This window comes from Triturus cristatus, chromosome 6 (genome assembly GCF_964204655.1).
Source record: "Triturus cristatus chromosome 6, aTriCri1.1, whole genome shotgun sequence".
Classification (NCBI taxonomy): Eukaryota; Metazoa; Chordata; class Amphibia; order Caudata; family Salamandridae; genus Triturus; species Triturus cristatus.
This window is the reverse complement of record NC_140589.1, coordinates 1,843,172,460-1,843,192,489: the sequence shown is the minus strand read 5'-3', so window position 1 is coordinate 1,843,192,489 and position 20,030 is coordinate 1,843,172,460. Positions and strand designations below refer to the sequence as shown.

The 20,030-nt window shown below is 45.4% G+C and overlaps 1 protein-coding gene across 1 annotated transcript in view; it reads right to left on the bottom strand.

The window, feature by feature from the left end:
• The window catches only part of LOC146822167 (E3 ubiquitin-protein ligase RNF19A-like), a 226,972-nt gene that overhangs the window by 34,616 nt on the left and 172,326 nt on the right, over positions 1–20,030 (bottom strand). The window contains exon 6 of the mRNA XM_085613301.1: positions 18,284–18,398. Coding sequence (XP_085469427.1) covers positions 18,284–18,398 — 115 coding nt within the window. The remainder of the gene's footprint in view (positions 1–18,283; positions 18,399–20,030) is intronic.

Sequence of the window (20,030 nt, the reverse complement as noted above, 5' to 3'; positions counted from 1 at the left end):
TAGCTGCAGCTAAATAAGTCCAATCTTCTAACGCCGACAGAGTGTCCCGTGTCTCTGTGTAACGAAGCAGGTGAACTCCGAGGACAGAGGGCGTACCCTGCGCCGCCAGACCCAAAAGGTTCTGGCTCTTCAAGCCTGTTCACCCTGTAGGTGATGTCCATGCACAAGCCAATGAGAGTGGGTTCCGGTGCAGGAGAGCCTGTTCACCCTGTAGGTGATGTCCATGCACAAGCCGGTGAGAGTGGGTTCTGGTGCAGGAGAGCCTGGCCATCCTGCAGGTGACATCTAGGCACAAGCCGGTGAGAGTGGGTTCCGGTGCAAGAGAGCCTGTTCACCCTGCAGGTGACATCCAGGCACAAGCCGGTGAGAGTGGGTTCTGGTGCAGGAGAGCCTGGTCACCCTGCAGGTGACATCCAGGCACAAGCCGGTCAGAGTGGGTTCTCTTGGTGCAGGAGAGCCTGTTCACCCTGTAGGTGACGTCCATGAACAAGCCGGTGAGAGTGGGTTCCGGTGCAGGAGAGCCTGTTCACCCTGCAGGTGACGTCCATGCACAAGCCGGTCAGAGTGGGTTCTCTTGGTGCAGGACAGCCTGTTCACCCTGCAGGTGACGTCCATGCACAAGCCGGTGAGAGTGGGTTTTGGTGCAGGACAGCCTGTTTATTCTGCAGGTGACATCCAGGCACAAGCCGGTGAGAGTGGGTTCCGGTGCAGGAGAGCCTGTTCACCCTGTAGGTGACATCCAGGCACAAGCCGGTGAGAGTGGGTTCCGGTGCAGGAGAGCCTGTTCACCCTGTAGGTGACGTCCATGCATAAGCCGGTGAGAGTGGGTTCCGGTGCAGGAGAGCCTGGTCACCTTACAGGTGACATCCAGGCACAAGCCGGTGAGAGTGGGTTCTCCCTGTGCAGGAGAGCCTGTTCACCCTGCAGGTGACGTCCAGGCACAAGTCGGTGAGAGTGGGTTCCGGTGCAGGAGAGCCTGTTCACCCTGCAGGTGACGTCCATGCACAAGCCGGTGAGAGTGGGTTCTCTTGGTGCAGGGGAGCCGCTCAGTGCTGTGAAAACATCTTTAAAAAGATAACCGTGGGTGGTCCCGGTGGGCTGATGTGTTTTTCACACTATTTCTCAAAGTCTCACCCTTTCTCCTCCTCGGCGCCTCTACGCAGCAGCGCTCTGTAGACGGGTGGGCGGGAGTCTCAAAATGAGCTGAACAAACAGATGTGAATCTGTCTTCAGAGTTCTGTCTCAGAGAGCGCTCGGTATCTTCAGGCCACAGACCTGCTGGCCTGGACAATGCAGGAGTATCACAGGTCTGGGATGCAGGGAGGTCAATGACCAGGCCAGTGTGAGGATGCCATTACTAAAAGAGTCAATGAACTGGTAAGTGCATGGATGTCATTATTAGAAGAGTGAATGAGCTGGTCAGTGCAATGACTCAGTCAAGGGATGGATGTCATTATTTTATTTATTTTATTTTCAAAGTTTTATTGAGAGTGAACATGACCCCTAGGGGCATCAGAGCGCGTTACAATTTGGCTATCACGAAAGGTATAGGAAGTAGTAGCAGTAAACCAACCAATCATAACCGCTTACAGAGGGGGAACATGTGAATTGCCAACACTGCCTCCTGACCCGGAACTGGCATAATGATAATGATGCTAACGTATGTGCGGATGGGCATGCAAGCACAACGTGCGTCTGTAGATATGACGGTCATGGAAGACCATTTCTACTGTATGTGCTGATATGTACTATGATGAACCTGAATGATGTAGATGTGCCATGTATGTTTAATAAACAGAAAAAAAAACATACAATCATAACAGTCAAATATAAACAAGCGTGTCCTAGAGTGCATGGGGGGCTGGGGATCTAGGCCAGAATTTTCTGCATCAGTATCGCTGTAACTTGTCTATTGAAAGAAGCAGTCGAATGATTCAGTCTGATTTCAGGGGGCAGGGAATTCCAGATTCTCCGTGCGATACCGAGAATGCTCAATTGTAATTTTCTTTTTATGGAATTTCTGTGGCTTGAGCAGTAAGGTGCTGGAACCTCTACAGGATCTAAAGACACCAGAATGCTCACGTTTTTGTGCGAGGTATATCGGGGTGTTAAAATGTAAAGCTTTGTGGGTCATGCATGCAATTTTTAGATGTATCCCTGCTTCATACGGGAGCCAGTTCAGTGGTTTCAGCTCAGGCGTGAGATGATCGTTTCCTTTTGAACCTGTGATGAGCCTTGCAGTGGAGTTGAGAGAGGTCCTTAGTGGAGTCATCGTAGATGTGGGAAGGCCGCAGAGGGTTGGTGCTTCCATAATCCAGCTTAGAGATGACTAGGGCTTGCACCGCAGCCTTGACGTCGTTGTGGGGGTAGGAAAGGTTTTATTTTCCTTAACATGCTCAATTGGAAGTTCTCTCCTTTTGTGAGAGCACTGATGTGTTTTTGCATGTTCAAACACTTGTCTAGCATTATTCCCAATGAGCGTGTGGAATCAATTATGTTTGGCACGCAGATGAGAACTGTTAGTTGATTCATCCATTCTTCGATGGCGGATGACTGTTTGGATGGGGCGATTAACAGGAATTCTGTTTTTAGAGTGTTTAAATTCAGGTGATTAAGGGTCAGCCAACTTTGATTTTTGTGTACAGCTGAGTTGAGGGACCTGATGTCCGAGGAGGAGGAGACTTTCAGGTACAGTTGGGTGTCAGAGGCATACATGTGGTACTGGATAGTTTCTGAATTTCTGTTAAGAGGCTCCATGAACAAGTCGAAGAGAGTGGGTGAGAGTGTAGACCTCTGTGGCACCCCAAGTGGGAGTGGTGAGGGATTAGACAGAGACTGGTTCACTCACTCTGAATCTTTGGGTTCTATTGTGGAGAAATGAGGAGAACCAGTTTAGAACAGTCCCTGATAGCCCCATCCTATGTTCCAATAGGTCGATTAGGCTTTCATGTTTAACAGTATCGAAAGCTGACGATTAGTCGAGGAGGTTCAACAGGCAGGATGCATTCTGATCCAGCATTCTTAGTGCAACATCTACAATGTGAGTGAGAGAGGACTCAGAGCTATGACCCTGACGGAAGCCGGATTAGAATTGATCTAGCAGTCGGAATTGTTCTCTGTGGTTATATAGCTGGATGTGAACACATTTCTCGAAGAGCTTTGCCAGAGCGGGAATGCTGGAAATTGGAAGAAAATTGTGAAGGCCAGTGTGATCGGCAGTCGGTTTTTTAGAATAGGGGTGACCTGGCCAGACTTTTGGCAATCTGGAAAAGAGCCTTGAAGTAGTGAGGCATTGACTATAATAGTCCAAATGTGGGAGTATGGAGGGTCTGATTTCACTGAAGAAGTTCGATGGCAATGGCTCACTAAAGTGATTGGAGGGTTTCAGTGCAGCCAGAGTTTTGAGAATAGAGTTTTCATCCAAAGCTCCAAGAAGCATTGTTTTTGTGGGGGAGAACCAGAGCGGGTAGGGGCACGCCAAACCGAGGGGGAAGGAGGGTGATAGGTGGTGTCGTCAATAGATTATTCAAAGCTGACCGCAAATCCGAATCGATCTTTATTGTCTTTTCACAGAAGGCGGCGACAAATTCCTCGCAGTTAGGCTGCGGACACAGTTCCACTGTGGGATGGTTAGGTTGACTTTTTGATTGAACCTTGATAAGTTCATACAAGTTTTTCAGTCGGTTTTTGGCTTGCTCTAGTTGGTTTCTGAAGTAGCCAGTTTTAGAGCATCTAATGCGTTTGTTATAGATATTTCTCAAAGATCTCAGCTGATTGAGATGTTCGAGGGAGGGAGAGGATCTCAACATTTGTTCCGCTAGTCTCAGATTTCGTCTTTCTGTATTTGGACTACTATTGTACCAAAGTTTGGAGACTTTGGAGGACATTCTTTTTAGCTGTAAAGGTGCTATTGAGTCTAAAGTGTTTTTCGTGTAGCGGTTATAGTGGTCTGTAAGGTCATAGACATCAGACATGTCCACAGGAGGGGGCAGGATGTTATCACTGAGGGAAGTCAGATCATCCAAGTTAATGTTTCACAGGCTTGTTTGCCACTGCCTGGGTTTCTTCAGCTAAACTTTATAAGCTCTCACAGATTCTGTGATGAGGAAGGTGATGCAATGGTGGTCGGTCCAGTTACAAGGGGCATAGTTTCAAGATTAATGAAGTTGACCTTACCGATGACTAGATTTAAGGTAGCTCCCTTGATGTGAGTAGGGTTGCCACATATTTGGCTTAGGTTGACGTCTACAAAGAAGGATTTGCGGCTATTGACTGCAGAGTCATTCGTGTCATTCCAGTGGAGGTTAAAATCTCCAAGGAAGATATGGGTGCCATGAAGGTCTGCGTTAGTTGAGATGATTTCCATGATTTAGTCTATGAAAGGAAGGTTGTCTGGTGGAGGGAGGTAGAGCGAGTTCAATTTGCATACTTGACAGTTGTTATATGCAACCGCGATGCACAGGTATTTGCATGACGACAGGGCAGCAGATTGTAATTGTTCAACTGATAGATTGTTACGATGTATACAGGCGATGCCTCCACCTTGTCCACTAGATCTATCTAACCTAATGATGTCATAGCTTGGAAGCACTAGTATGTCGAGGATAGGTGCAGATGAATCGTTTAACCAGGTTTCAGTTGGCATTAAGAGGTCGGGATCATGTGCAAGGATGAGGTAGAAAGTGTGGTGGGGACTTGAGAGAGCTTGTTCTTATTTAAAGATCTGGAGTTTGTGCTTGGTTCTCCGAAGGGGTCCGATGGATTGTCTCAATTTGGCACATATTATCTGTGTTAGCAGCGTATATTGGATCATATGAGAGTGAGAGGGATTGAATATCCTTGTCATGCTGTGGATCCATTAATCAGAAGGGCCAAGAGGGGTTGTTAGGGTGGAGTGAGGTTTTCCATCTTTGGAGCGCAGAAGCCAATATTAGTGGGGTCCCAGTGGATGGAGGGTGTGCTGAAAGCTTTGTGCAAGAGTTAGAGGGATGTATGTGGTTGTGGCACTAAGTCTCCGGCGACCAACATAAACTCCGATTGTCGGACAACTCGGTGGTGAGGTGTAATAGGCTTTGGACATCCGCCTTGAGCTGTTGGAGGGAAAGTGAGAACTAATCAAGTCTAGATTCTAATGAGGTGTGGGCGCGGGTTTCCGAGAATTGGGGACCTGGGCTACGAGGGGCATGAGTTTGGGGATGGAAGGTTAGAAAAATACTGGCCAGGAACAGCCTGCGGAAGTGAGGTATTATTGAAGTGAGAAGTGCAGCACCTGGCTAAGAAGAAGCACTGGGGTCATAAAAATCAAGTTTCTAGCCCAGTTAGGGAGTTCAGATTTTGGGAGTGATGTTGATTTAGCTATAGGGAGAGTCTTAGGCACAATAGTAGTATCGGCAGTAGTGTGAATGAGGGTCAAGTGTATAGATGGTGTGATGGTGTGCCTCATGGAGCTTAGTGACTCGGAGCTTGCTGCTCTAGAAGAGTGGTGAGCGTGCAGACTAGTTTGATGATTGCAAGAGAGGGATTTAGACCCACCTAATGTAGTTGAAGAGTTGCTATTGTGTATGGTGGTCCCTGTGGAGGAGCACGGAAGGGAAAGGGTAGAGTCAAGAGATTTCAAGGCTGTGAGAGGACACACTTTGAGGATTTTGGGGGTTGTCTGAGGAACTAGAGCATCTTTGGGAGGGGGAGGGTTCATTGCTAGTCACTATGTTCTTGATGATGGGAAAAATGCTGTCAAAAATGTCCAGGTAGCGGACTGATGATTGGATAAGGATGGTCCCATTGTTGTAAAGGGAGATGGCTGCTTCTGTTTAGTAGATAGGTGAGGGTTTTTCCTGGATGTGGTGAATTGGAGCAGTTAATAAAGAACCCAAATGAAGCTAACACTGTTGCTATAATTGGCTGTAAGTATAGACTTATAAGTAAATTAATTTCTATTGCTCTCAAATGCCTTACGCTACATAAGAAAAGCTGGTATTGCCACATGTGGACATTGACAGGGAATTATCGTTGATAGACCCTACAGATAACAGGCATGCGAGTCAAGACCTTGCTGTCCAAGACGAAAGGAGCACCACTACAACGAATGTCCTCAGGATTGCAGGTATCAACTTTGGCAACATCTACGGAATCAGGTGATGGATTGGCGGAGAGATTGCTCATGCCAGGCCTGGCTTGGTAACGCGACTTCAAGATGCTAACAAGAATGGGCAGGAAATATTGACCTATCCTCTTGTGGAAATGTGGATTTTCCTGATCAGTTATGTCCCCTATCTTGGACCCCAACGGTTCTATATGCATGTTACAAGTACATGTATGTTCCCTCCAGTTCCAGTTTCTAAGACGCAAACATATGTGTGTCTTCCGTCGACATGTTCTCTGTCAGATCCGCCATCAATGGGCTGGATATTCGATTCCTAAGTATGAAAGGCCACCGACTTTATATGGCTAAGTTACTCCATTTTTACAGTTCAGGCAAGTAGGCCCGATTCTGTCCTCAAAGCCTTTCCCTGCTCTCTGTCTCTGACAGCTTCAGCTTGAGCTCGCATCTGTATCCATGAACTTTGTCCTACTCCCTGTGCAGCTAACAATGTCTGCCTCGGCCAGTTTTCGCCTGCCTGCCAAGAAGTTGTATTTCACCTTCGAATTATCTATTTTGCTCTTCAGCCGATACATTCCTGTCAAGTGATTTAGGTAAACATTTCCTTTAGCTCACAAGCAAGGACTCAGCCTTTCCGTCCTCCTGCAAGTGATTCATAGCCCTGCTGCCATGGAAAGTTTTCTGCCCCTCGCATCTCATATAGACACTTAGACGCTTGTACACGCACACACAGTTAGTATAGAATAGATTCTGTCCGAGAGTCCTTCCTTGTGGATAACATAGTTCTCCAAACATAGGATGGTAGATATGATTTGGGATTAGGTTGACTTGACCCCCCAGACTTCTCGTCTCCACATGTAGAGCTAAATGTCAAGTCCCCTTCACCCCCTAGTTGCACGTCAATTACACGTCATGCTGCTGCGCGCGCATCTATGCCAAGTATTATCTTATAGATCGACCTATGTCTGATAATGCAAACCAATCATGTTTCTTTTATTCCTTATTACGCCTAGTTTCGATTACGTACCTGTTTTGTCACTCTTCTTATCAAATGTTACGCCTTCTACATTCGTTTCATTGTAATGCACTTATTATAAAAATACATGTCTGTCAATAAATTATTGTACTTCACTTCCTGAACCCTCGTGGTGACGGAACCTGAAGGCCGCGACTCGAGTCGGCCATTTTGAATGGAATAAAGCCCATTTAGAAAACCTCTTATACCACGGATTCTGCCTCTTGTTATTTTGAGCTATTTTACTTTATTTTAGGATTCCGTATGAAATTCAGTCCGGTATTTTATTTACCACATAATGGCGCCCGAACAGGGACACTTTCTCATCTCACGCGCCGGCGGTGCGTTGCAGGCCCGGTCTCCTGCCACAGCTGGACGGACCATAAACGCGTACCAGCAGGATTTCCTGTAAGCTCCCTCCGGTCAAGCGGGGGCGACTGAGGCTGCGATCAACCCAGACGAGGCGGTGAGAAGTGCGAAGTATCCCGACCAGAGCCTAGCTGAGAGAGCAAGATCCGAGGTATACAGAGGCCCACCAGGTTTTCCGAAATCCCGATGTCCAGAGGGTCCGCTGTCCGCAGTCATCGAGTCCTGTCCATTCTCTGAGGCCTTCCGTTTCAAGGAGCTACTCGGTGAGTACCATCGCCGGGGAGGCGTGTTGACGCGCACATAGGTTGTGCCGGTCAAGACGGATTTGGGTACACAAATCCGGTCTGCACTGTTTAGCAGTGTATATGTACTGTTTAGCAGTATATCAAGTATTCCGAAGAATTCAGTTATTGTCAAGAATTCAGCGTGGTGATTAGTTAGGCAGACTGTCATCATTGTCGATCATTGTTACAATGTTTAATGTTTAATGTTTAAAGTGTTCAAAATATTGTAGTATGAATGACTGTTCATTGTTCACTGTTCATTTATTGTGTTTTTCGTATTAAGAAAATTCAAGAGTAAGTATCAGATCAGTTGTAAATATGCCGCTCTTCTCGAAGTTAAGACAGATTACTACCAGAAAAGGGGTGCTTGAAGAAGCAGTTCCTATTCCTCCTAGGGACACTCCAGGGCATTTTATGTACCATAAACATGGCTTAGATGCCATATTATTTCTTGATCTATGGGTAGATTATACCAAGGGATTACCGGAAAGTCAAAGGTGGCCCATAGCGGGAACCTGGGATGCAGAGTGCATCATGAAAGTGGAGGAAGAGTTATGGAAAAGAAAGGTCAGACAGTCACAGAAAGACGCTGTTGAGTTATGGCGTAAAGAATCTCATAGACGAACAGAAAAAGCACGTAGACAAGAAGAGAGGAGTAAAGAAAGTTCAAATAAAGTTCAAGAAAATCTATTAATTGAGGAAGGTATCCGAGTGAGATCAGAACAAGTAAATAGACAAAGAAATGCTCTTATGAATGGTATGTATCCCCTACTAGCCGAAGGATTACCTAAGGCTGCTCCAGAGATACCAAAAGACTTGCCACCCCCATTATTTCCAATTAAGGTACATCCAAAGGGGCTTCCCAGAACCGCAGAAGATGTTTTTCTTTCCTCATATCTAGATGACGCAGCTCCCGAGTATGCTAACGCCGCACCACATAGACCGTCTGGCGGAGGGGTTCAACGTCAGGATCAGGTATCTGTCCCCGTGCAACAGCAAGTTCCGACACAAGCGTCGGCAAGCACATCTGTTTCCGCATCTGTCTCCGCAGTCGACTCTACAGAGGTATCGACACCCATAGTTGCTGTGTCACGTTCAACGAACCCATTCACACCCGACGCCCCAGATAGGGCCACGGGAGGTGCTAGCAGTACTTTTACACCACCTAGAATAAATAAACTTGTCTTTCAAGAGTCAGCACATTCACGTACACCTAAATTCGTAAGTGAACGTACGCTTAAGGAACTCCTTGTAAATTGTAGATATGACCCGGTGGTTGGTAAAGAGGACGAAATGGTCCTGGCATCATTACGTATCAGGCGAGCCGCAGAGTATTTAGCGAGGTTACCAGGGATGACTACGCATCTAGACAACATATATCATTTTGTTCAAACAGGACGAGATCCAGGATGTATTAACAGAGCTATGGAATTCCAGAAAGTAGAGATACAGGGGGAACTGTTACGTTTCCTCATAAACTGTATGATCAGAAATCAAGATCGTCCGGGGGTAGACCCGAATGCAATGCTTATTCTTACAAGATGGAGTCAGAATATATCAGAAGGGAGACACGATAAGCAAAATTGTATAATAGCCATGTGCCGAAAAATACGTAAAGAAATAGAGCGTATTCATGAAGAAAGATTGGGAACAGACGAGTTTGAGCAAGATGAAGTGTCCGAATCAGGGAATTCCGCAAGACAGTCAGAGACCATAGCCTATGTAGGCAGAGGAAGATCCTGTGAAAATACTAGATGTTTTCCTGATCCAATACATTCTGTATGCCCAAAAAACAGCAGAACGTATCCGACGCCTGTAATAAATCTGAAGTCTCCTGAACATTCGTTTCAAGCCGCAGATAAGATACTACGAGAACGAAGGGGTTACCACCTCCTCGATTCCATGGATGAGCAAGAATTAGCCAGATCAGCCGTTCACTGGATTGACAGTCCTGAAAAATACGGTGATGAGACCGTAGCACACACGTTTCTCAATCTCAGTACAGATGAACAACGCTTAGCTGGAATCTATATGATTCAGCAACTCCTCATATTATATAAGTGCCAACATGCTGACCCTGGTCCTTTACCTGATATATTAACGGAACTACTCACAAACAGATGGAGAGGTTCTAGTAATAAGCTAATTAAAGAGATATTAGTGTCACGTAAACAGTATGTCCTTTTTGTAAGTCCGGATTCTCTCTCGCTGCCCCACAGAGAAAGAACGCCGTACTATATGGATAGACAAAATCCTTTACGAGAAGTGCACCCAATAAAAGGCGAAGACAATGAGTTTCACCGTGTATTTGTTTACACACCCATATCAAAAATGGAATTATTAGAAATGAAGAAAGTAGTACCTAGTCATGACAAAGACCCAGCGGGTTTCCACCGAGAAATTAAAGACATGTTACTGATGGGAGAGTACACCTTTCCTGATATTATGACGATATTAAAGGTGCTTTTGCCTGCTGGCATTTATGAAAAACTGAAAGAAAAAGAGTGGGAAGTAGGAGACCAAAAGATAGACTGGACAGCATTAGCAGAGGAAGAAAGGAGCCGAACTGCAGGTTCGGGGCTCGGGGATAAAGTTAAACTGTTACCAGGTTTACTAGTACAGGTACTGCCACGTCTATTAACTACAAAAAAGGAAGATTGGGGTGCAATCACAGCCTGCAAACAAAAGCAAGATGAAGACACAAGCGATTATTATGCTCGATTTGAAAAATGTTTTGGTATAAATAGTGGTATAAAAGCAAGTAGTGACTCATATCCACATTTATTTGTGACAAAATTGGTGGAAAATGCATTGCCTCCAGTGAAGAATAGAATATTGAAATTCGAGAGTACCTGGCAAAGTAACACTCCGTCGCAAATGCTACAAATGTTACAGTATCATCACAATAGAATTAGGGATGAACAAGAACACGAGCATAGACGCATGAAGGATACAAAAATGAAAATGCTAGTTTCTCAGACAGTACCAGCAGATGGTCACAAAAAGGGTGTGACACATTCTGGTGATTCTGCAGTTCCTGTAAAAGGAACCTGCAATTACTGTAAACAACTAGGCCATTATGTACATGATTGTCCAGTCCTGAAACGTAATATAGCTACGGGTATTGCAAAAGAGAGACCACGATTAGTTAGACAAGATCAGAATGAACAAGGAGCTATGCAGCATGGACAGTCCATGCCAGTTCAGCAACAGTCCATGCCAGCCTCACAGCAACCCATACAGTTTGTGCCAGCTGCACCACCGTTGCCTGCTCCTGCCACACAAACAACAACACGACAAATGTATCAGACTGCACAGTATGAATACCCTGAATATCAGCATTACGCATGAACCAGCCTAGAGAGGGAAGTTGACTTACCGCTTATCGAGATTCCTGTAGATCAAGAAGGACCTTATGTACATAGTGAATTATTAGGTCAAGATAGAAAATTCTTACTCGATACAGGGGCAAGTCGAACAACTATAAAACGTAGTGAAGTTCCAGGGGCACCCCTCTCAGGCTCTCAAAATGTTTCCCTTGGTTTTTCGGGAAAACCTATTGTTAATGAAGTATCACAGCCTCTACCACTTACGATAGGACCTTTGACACGAACTACAGATTTATTGCTTACTAAATCATGCCCAGAAAATCTGTTAGGAATTAAAACTCTGAAAGCACTAGGAGCCATAATATGTTGTTCTCCGGAAGGAGTAAGGTTGTTTTTGCGGGATTTTAAAGGTCACTATGTGTCTAGAGACATGGATCCCCGACTACAGACTTTACCAGTACATCTATGGGCACAAGGCCCTACGGATGTTGGCTGCATGAACATTACACCCTATCGAGTTACATTGAAAGCAGGAGTGGTACTACCACGAATGCGACAATACAAGTTACCGCATGATGCTGTAGTGGCTTTGCTGAAAATCATTGATGAGCTGATTGCCCAGGGAGTAGTTATAGAAACAGACTCCAATATATGTAATTCACCGATAATTCCGATTCTTAAACGAACTGACCCTACTGCCCCACCAGTATACCGATTGGTTATTGATTTGCGTGAACTAAACAAGTGTATTGTACCACAATTCCCTGTGGTCCCTGATATATCATCATTGTTGACAGCAATTGATTCCGAAGCAACATTTTTTACTGTAATTGATCTCAAGAATGCTTTTTTCAGCGTCCCAATAGATCCGGAAAGCCAATACTTGTTCGGATTCAGTTTAAATGGGCGCAGCTTTAAATTCTCACGCGCTCCCCAAGGATTTACAGAAAGCCCCAGCATCTACAGCCAAGCACTGAAACGAGAACTTGACAGTATCCACATGCCAGTCAATACTGCACTGCTTCAATATGTCGATGATCTGCTGATCACCGCAAGAAGCGAGCCAGAATGTGAAAAGGCTTCTCTGACAGTTTTACATTTCCTAGCCGACAAGGGGCACAAGGTGTCCCCTTCTAAGCTGCAATTCTGTGTTCAGCGAGTTATTTATCTTGGTCACTCGCTGTCCAAGGAGGGAAGGCAGCTTACACCAGATCGCATCCAGTTAATTGCTAACATGTCAATACCCCAGACACAGAAGGAGGTGCGGGCTTTCATAGGCCTCACTTCATATTGTAGGCAGTGGATCCCTCAGTACGCATTTCTAGCAAAACCACTCATTCAGTTAACCACACAGGAGACAGCCACATCGACTGTTCTCCCTTGGACTCAGGAACATACACAAGCTTTTGAAAGCCTAAAGGAAGCTTTATGTCAAGCACCTGTTTTAGCAACGCCATGTTATAGCAAACATTTTACACTTTTTGTTACAGAACGCGAAGGTACTGCCTTGTCAGTACTCACTCAGGATCAAGCAGGGTCACGCAAGCCATGTGCTTATTTTTCCAGTACATTAGATCCCGTAGCTCAGGCTTTGCCTGCATGCCTGAAATCAGTGGCAGCGACAGCTTTAGCAATCAGACAAAGCGATGCCATAGTATTAGGACACCCATTGACAGTACAAGTACCACATGCAGTAGAGGTTCTTGTGAACCGAACACAAACACAACACTTGACCATAGCAAGACTTACCGGTTATGAACTGACATTGTTTCAACCACACATAGAGATCCGACGGTGTAATACATTGAATCCTGCTACACTATTACCTGTAATTGGAACAGACCCACTAGCTCATGATTGTGTTGAAATCATTGAAATAAAGACGAAACCTAGACAAGACTTGACAGACGTTCCATTGTTAGATCCAGACCTGACGTTGTATGTAGACGGATCGTGCATGAGAGCAAGTACAGGAGACTTAGTGGCCGCGTATGCCGTCACAACAGACACTGAAGTTATTGAAACAAATTGTATAGATACTTTGTCAGCCCAAGCAGCAGAACTTATTGCTCTAACACAAGCCTGTATTCAAGCCACAAATAAGAAAGTTAATGTATACACTGACTCACGTTATGCATTCGGAGTTGTACACGACTTCGGCGTGCTGTGGCGAGAGAGAGGTTATTTAACCTCCCATGGTGCCCACATTCAGCACGGACCCCTCATTCATGCCTTGTTAGACGCAATACATCTACCCACTGCTATATCGATTATGAAATGTAAAGCACACACGAAGGTTACTGATACCATTTCTCAAGGCAATGATTTAGCTGACAAAACAGCTAAACAGACTGCTCAGAATCGCACATTAGACATGACAAAGCCAATAGTTCAGACACCAACACAGTGTATGACAATTAAGGACCCCGCACTTGACGTAATTGACATACAGACACATGCCACAGCAGAAGAAATAAAGAAGTGGACTGAACTAGGAGGGATCCAGACAGATCAAGGATGGATGACGAAGGAGAAATCTGTATGGTTTCTCCCTGATTCCATGGTTCAAGCCATTATAGCTACAGTTCACAGTCCAGCACATTTAGGAGAGAAGGCTATGCTAGACAGCATTCAGCACATTTGGTTCAATAAACATTTACGAGCAGCAGCTAAACAAAAAGTTCGTACCTGTATGATATGTTGTCAGTTTAATCCAGGAAAGAGTGTTCCCGTAGAGCAGGGTGGATTTCAGCCTCCTGACCATCCTTTTGAAGTCCTCCAGATGGATTATATTCAGATGGAACGTTGTCGAGGATTCAAATATGTTCTCGTAGTTGTCTGCGCTCTCTCCCGTTGGACAGAGGCGTATCCCGTATCAGATTACACTGCCCCGACTACTGCCAAGCAGCTAATTAGAGAATTCTTCCCACGGTACGGTTTACCCCGTGTTGTATATTCAGATAACGGTCAGCCTTTCTCATCCGAATTAATGAAACATGTCTCACTCTTGTTGGGATATCAGTGGAAATTCCACTGTGTCCGACACCCCGAGGCAGCAGGTCTCGTGGAACGACATAATCAACTTTTAAAAATCAGATTGTCTAAAATATGTCAGGAAAAGGGTGTGGACTGGATAGTAGCCTTACCAGTTGCGCTATTTTACATGAGGATGGTAGCACACTCTCGAACAGGGCTATCGCCTTATGAGGTGATCTTTGGTAGGCCACCGAATATGTGGGGGACGCCTATACCCCGTAAAATAACTGATGTTGACTGTAATATGCTGACAGATTACCTGGCTTCCTTGATGTCTGCACTACAATCTTGTCGTTCACAGGTAGTCGCAGCTTTTCCTGACAACACCGAGGTGAAACCTCATGACGTAATTCCCGGCGATTATGTTCTTGTCAGGAATTTTGATCGGAAAACCCAACTGGAGCCAAGGTGGAGGCTTCCTAAGTTGGTCCTGCTGACGACCAGAACAGCTGTGAAGATCGAAGGGAGGAAAGGCTGGGTGCACTCCAGCCATATAAAAAAATTTCATGGACTTCCTCCTGACACAAACAGTACTCCCCGTGTGTCTTCCCCCATTGACTCAAAGCTACCTTTGGCTGAGGCCAGTAGCACCGAACTCTATAAACAGAAACTCAGGTCCAGATCTAAACTGTCGGACGATTTGATTGTTTAAGTCCTCTCCAAGGTGAAGCGGTTGAATCTGTCCCGACATGTATCCCTTAGGTCTGAATCATGTAGAGTCCAGAATCATAATGAAACGACATGCTTATTGTAAATCACTGCGTAGCCACTGTATTGTGACTTTATTAATTTTGTTTTTCTTGAGTTTTTTAATAGTTACTGCAAGTATATTGTTGCATATGTATTATCCTGTTTCTAAACGTGCTTTCAATATAACTGATGAACATTCTTTTAGTGACTTACCCCCACATGAGTTGTCCTATAGACTTGCGCTGCGCAATAACACATTCATTAGTATGTTACATCATTTCCATCAGACTAGTAATGCCACCAATTGTTGGGTGTGTGGCCGACTTCCTCCCTATCAGAATAACAAAGGAGTTCTGCCTTTCTTTCCACATCCGTTCACACACAATGGCTCCTGTGGAGCATGGTTTAGTTTATTAAATTCCATAGACCCAGACACAGCAGTTTATCAACAACATTGGATATGGGGAAATTTGAATCTAGTTTTATTCAAAGTCTGTCACCCTAATAAGGAGGGTCACCCCAGTAGAACAGGAACTGATTTAGAAAATGAAGTGTATAAATTAGGTAATTTTACGCCTAATCTTATGATTTTGAATGTCAAATCCGAAGTTGAACTAATTCTGCCCACTATGTCAGTATTTCCAGTTAAGGGTGAATTATGTGTGAGAAAAGTTGGTTCCATACATATGGGCCATAGCCAATGCGTTACTATAGTAGAATATAGTGATCAAGGTAAATCTTCATTTAGAGCTTCTCGCCATTCTTACTTCATATGTGGCCAGACGGCATATATGCGTCTGCCTCTAGATTGGGATGGTACCTGTTACATAGCATTCCTTTTGCCACCTGTTTTCCTAGCTCCCCCTGATTATTATCGAAATGTTCATTTAGTACACAATAGAGAGCGAAGAGATCTCCCAGTTGTCGATTATACTGAGACAGCATGGGACAAATATGTAGATTTCAATAAAGGTATCTTTCCCTATATAGGTACTATATCAAATAGTAAGCTGATACGCAGACTCACCAAGACTCTTGAAGCTGTAGTAAACGAGACTATAGCCGCCCTAGGCAATCTGACAGAGGAACAATCAGCGATGAGAATTGTTGTTCTCCAGAATCGTCTTGTCCTTGACGTCATCCTGGTCGATAGGGGCGGAGCTTGCAGGGTCATCGGATCCAGCTGCTGCATATTCATACCAGAAAATTCGCCATCTGTATATAAAGCTATAACACGCCTTCATAAGATTGTAAGCCAGATACACGAGAATCCAGGCACTTGGACGTGGTCCGGGTGGTTTTGGAGTGTGATATCAGCCTGGGGATGGAGAGTTCTATCCTTCCTAGGTATTGGCCTTCTCATACTATTCAGTTGCTGTCTATGTCTACAATGTGGACCAGCGATTTGTGGTCTGTGTGCCACATCGTGTATTCCACCACCAAGGTCTCGTTCAGAATGCCGGAAGAAGAAGGAAGAAGAAATGATGCTCCATGAGCAAATCGATGGAATGATGAAGATTGATGTCTCTTGAAGGGCAAGAAGGGGACAAGGAGGGAATGTGGAAATGTGGATTTTCCTGATCAGTTATGTCCCCTATCTTGGACCCCAACGGTTCTATATGCATGTTACAAGTACATGTATGTTCCCTCCAGTTCCAGTTTCTAAGACGCAAACATATGTGTGTCTTCCGTCGACATGTTCTCTGTCAGATCCGCCATCAATGGGCTGGATATTCGATTCCTAAGTATGAAAGGCCACCGACTTTATATGGCTAAGTTACTCCATTTTTACAGTTCAGGCAAGTAGGCCCGATTCTGTCCTCAAAGCCTTTCCCTGCTCTCTGTCTCTGACAGCTTCAGCTTGAGCTCGCATCTGTATCCATGAACTTTGTCCTACTCCCTGTGCAGCTAACAATGTCTGCCTCGGCCAGTTTTCGCCTGCCTGCCAAGAAGTTGTATTTCACCTTCGAATTATCTATTTTGCTCTTCAGCCGATGCATTCCTGTCAAGTGATTTAGGTAAACATTTCCTTTAGCTCACAAGCAAGGACTCAGCCTTTCCGTCCTCCTGCAAGTGATTCATAGCCCTGCTGCCATGGAAAGTTTTCTGCCCCTCGCATCTCATATAGACACTTAGACGCTTGTACACGCACACACAGTTAGTATAGAATAGATTCTGTCCGAGAGTCCTTCCTTGTGGATAACATAGTTCTCCAAACATAGGATGGTAGATATGATTTGGGATTAGGTTGACTTGACCCCCCAGACTTCTCGTCTCCACATGTAGAGCTAAATGTCAAGTCCCCTTCACCCCCTAGTTGCACGTCAATTACACGTCATGCTGCTGCGCGCGCATCTATGCCAAGTATTATCTTATAGATCGACCTATGTCTGATAATGCAAACCAATCATGTTTCTTTTATTCCTTATTACGCCTAGTTTCGATTACGTACCTGTTTTGTCACTCTTCTTATCAAATGTTACGCCTTCTACATTCGTTTCATTGTAATGCACTTATTATAAAAATACATGTCTGTCAATAAATTATTGTACTTCACTTCCTGAACCCTCGTGGTGACGGAACCTGAAGGCCGCGACTCGAGTCGGCCATTTTGAATGGAATAAAGCCCATTTAGAAAACCTCTTATACCACGGATTCTGCCTCTTGTTATTTTGAGCTATTTTACTTTATTTTAGGATTCCGTATGAAATTCAGTCCGGTATTTTATTTACCACACTCTCATTGGTTGTGGTAAAAGTAATTATTCTACCAAAAACCTGATGGAGAAGCTGATGATCCTCAGAGAAGCAAGAGTAGCTCACGCCTGCTCGTCAGCGCAGGTTGCATGACCTTCGCTCCCACATGAGTCGAGGAACGTCCTGCACCATGGTCTTTACTCCATCTCAGAGGATCAAAGACAGGAGGATGGAGTACCAAAGGATCTATACAAAGTCTGAATGAGTGAATGAATGAATGATGCACTGATGATCTAATTATGTCAGTCTTCTAATTCCTGATGCTGTCGAACTCCATCCAAACCCCCCATCTCTACCTCCGCCAACACCTGATGACGAGTGCCCTTGAGGCGTATACAGACTTTTGATACCTCTGGCTTCAGAATTTATCTGGGGCAATAAATTACTTCTATTCTGAGTTTTTGCTCTGTAATGGGGAATAAGGTGGAGTCTGGAATTTACTTCACCAAAACCTGCATGTCCTGGTAAATACCACACCTTTTCCCCCATGAAATTTCAGCAGGTTTGACCTGTCAGAATGTATCAATGGATGCAGACTTTACTGCATCTGATAACTTGTCCACCACCTTGATATTGCAACCCCTGCCCAAACAGGCGTTTAGTAGAAGTTGGGAATTTACGGGGCCAGCTGCAATAAGGTCCTGAGTATGTAATATCAACGCCTTCTGTCTTCACACTGACGTAGTTGAAGGAGTGGTGCTTACCCACTGTCACAGCAGCGATCACTGGTGAAATGAAGACGGACAGAAGGACGCCGCTGGCCACGGACAGGCACTGCTTGCAACCGGAGAGGTTCCCTTTCCTACTTCTGCTGAAGACCTGGAAGGGCGACAGGAAGAGAAGCAAGGCTCAGAGTATGAGGACACAGAGAGACAGGAAGAGAAGAAAGGCTCAGAGTATGAGGAAACAGAGGGACAGGAAGAGAAGCAAGGCTCAGAGTATAAGGAAACAGAGCGACAGGAAGAGAAGCAAGGCAAGGCTCAGAGTAAGAGGAAACAGAGCGACAGGAAGAGAAGCAAGGCTCCGAGTATGAGGAAACAGCGACAGGAAGAGAAGCAAGGCAAGGCTCAGAGTACGAGGAAACAGAGCGACAGGAAGAGAAGCAAGGCTCAGAGTACGAGGAAACAGCGACAGGAAGAGAAGCAAGGCTCAGAGTATAAGGAAACAGAGCGACAGGAAGAGAAGCAAGGCAAGGCTCAGAGTACGAGGAAACAGAGAGACAGGAAGAGAAGCACGGCAAGGCTCAGAGTACGAGGAAACAGAGCGACAGGAAGAGAAGCAAGGCTCAGAGTACGAGGAAACAGCGACAGGAAGAGAAGCAAGGCAAGGCTCAGAGTACGAGGAAACAGAGCGACAGGAAGAGAAGCAAGGCTCAGAGTATGAGGAAACAGAGCGACAGGAAGAGAAGCAAGGCAAGGCTCAGAGTACGAGGAAACAGAGCGACAGGAAGAGAAGCAAGGCTCAGAGTATGAGGAAACAGCGACAGGAAGAGAAGCAAGGCAAGGCTCAGAGTACGAGGAAACAGAGCGACAGGAAGAGAAGCAAGGCTCAGAGTACGAGGAAACAGCGACAGGAAGAGAAGCAAGGCTCAGAGTATGAGGAAACAGAGCGACAGGAAGAGAAGCAAGGCTCAGAGTATGAGAAACATTGTGAACACGAGAAGCAAAAGGCCGGCCATTCTTTTCTGTGGTTTTTGTCGTGACATGGTGTACTGTAAACATTTAGGGGTTTATTCCCATGCCCCTTGGGCCGCTGATACGAAACTTTTTGTGACGCACTGGCGGCGCAGTGTGCTGCCCCATATTTACAAGGACACGTAAAGCCACCCCGCATGACTTTTTGTGTCCTTGTAAACATGGCCCCTATTCATGCAGCGCTTTGCGTGAAAGGGATGTTCCGTGGATGTTGTGGTGGGTGTTACCATGCAACACCCATGGAACCTGACACATTTGCAGATTTATGAGAAATCATAAACCTGGGACTGCGTCCGAATGCTACGCCTCCCCAGGGGAGGTGTAGGGATGAGCAATGAGGAGAAGTGTTTTAATTTCTCCTTGTTTTTTCCTCTTTCTATGCGTGCCGCATTCTGCCGCATTCTGCAGCACGCATAGAAAGAGGAAAACACAACTTGTGATTGTTTTTGTGCAGGAAGGGGTGCTTTCCTGAACAAAACAATCACCCCCACAATGCAGGCACCCTTGCACCGTGGTGCAAGGATTCCTGCGTCGGCGCATTGCAGCCAATTGTGCGCCAGCGCAGGGGAGAGCACAGGGATCGTTGTAGATATGACACATCCCTGTGCTTTGAAAGTGACTCAGTGCGGCGCAGCCAAATGGCTTGCGGCACCGCGCTGAGTCACTTTCTCATAAAGAAGGCCCTACATTCTTTGTAGTCTGAGTTTGTGCAGTCTGACATCCTCACACACAGAAAACCATGATTTGACTGTTGTGA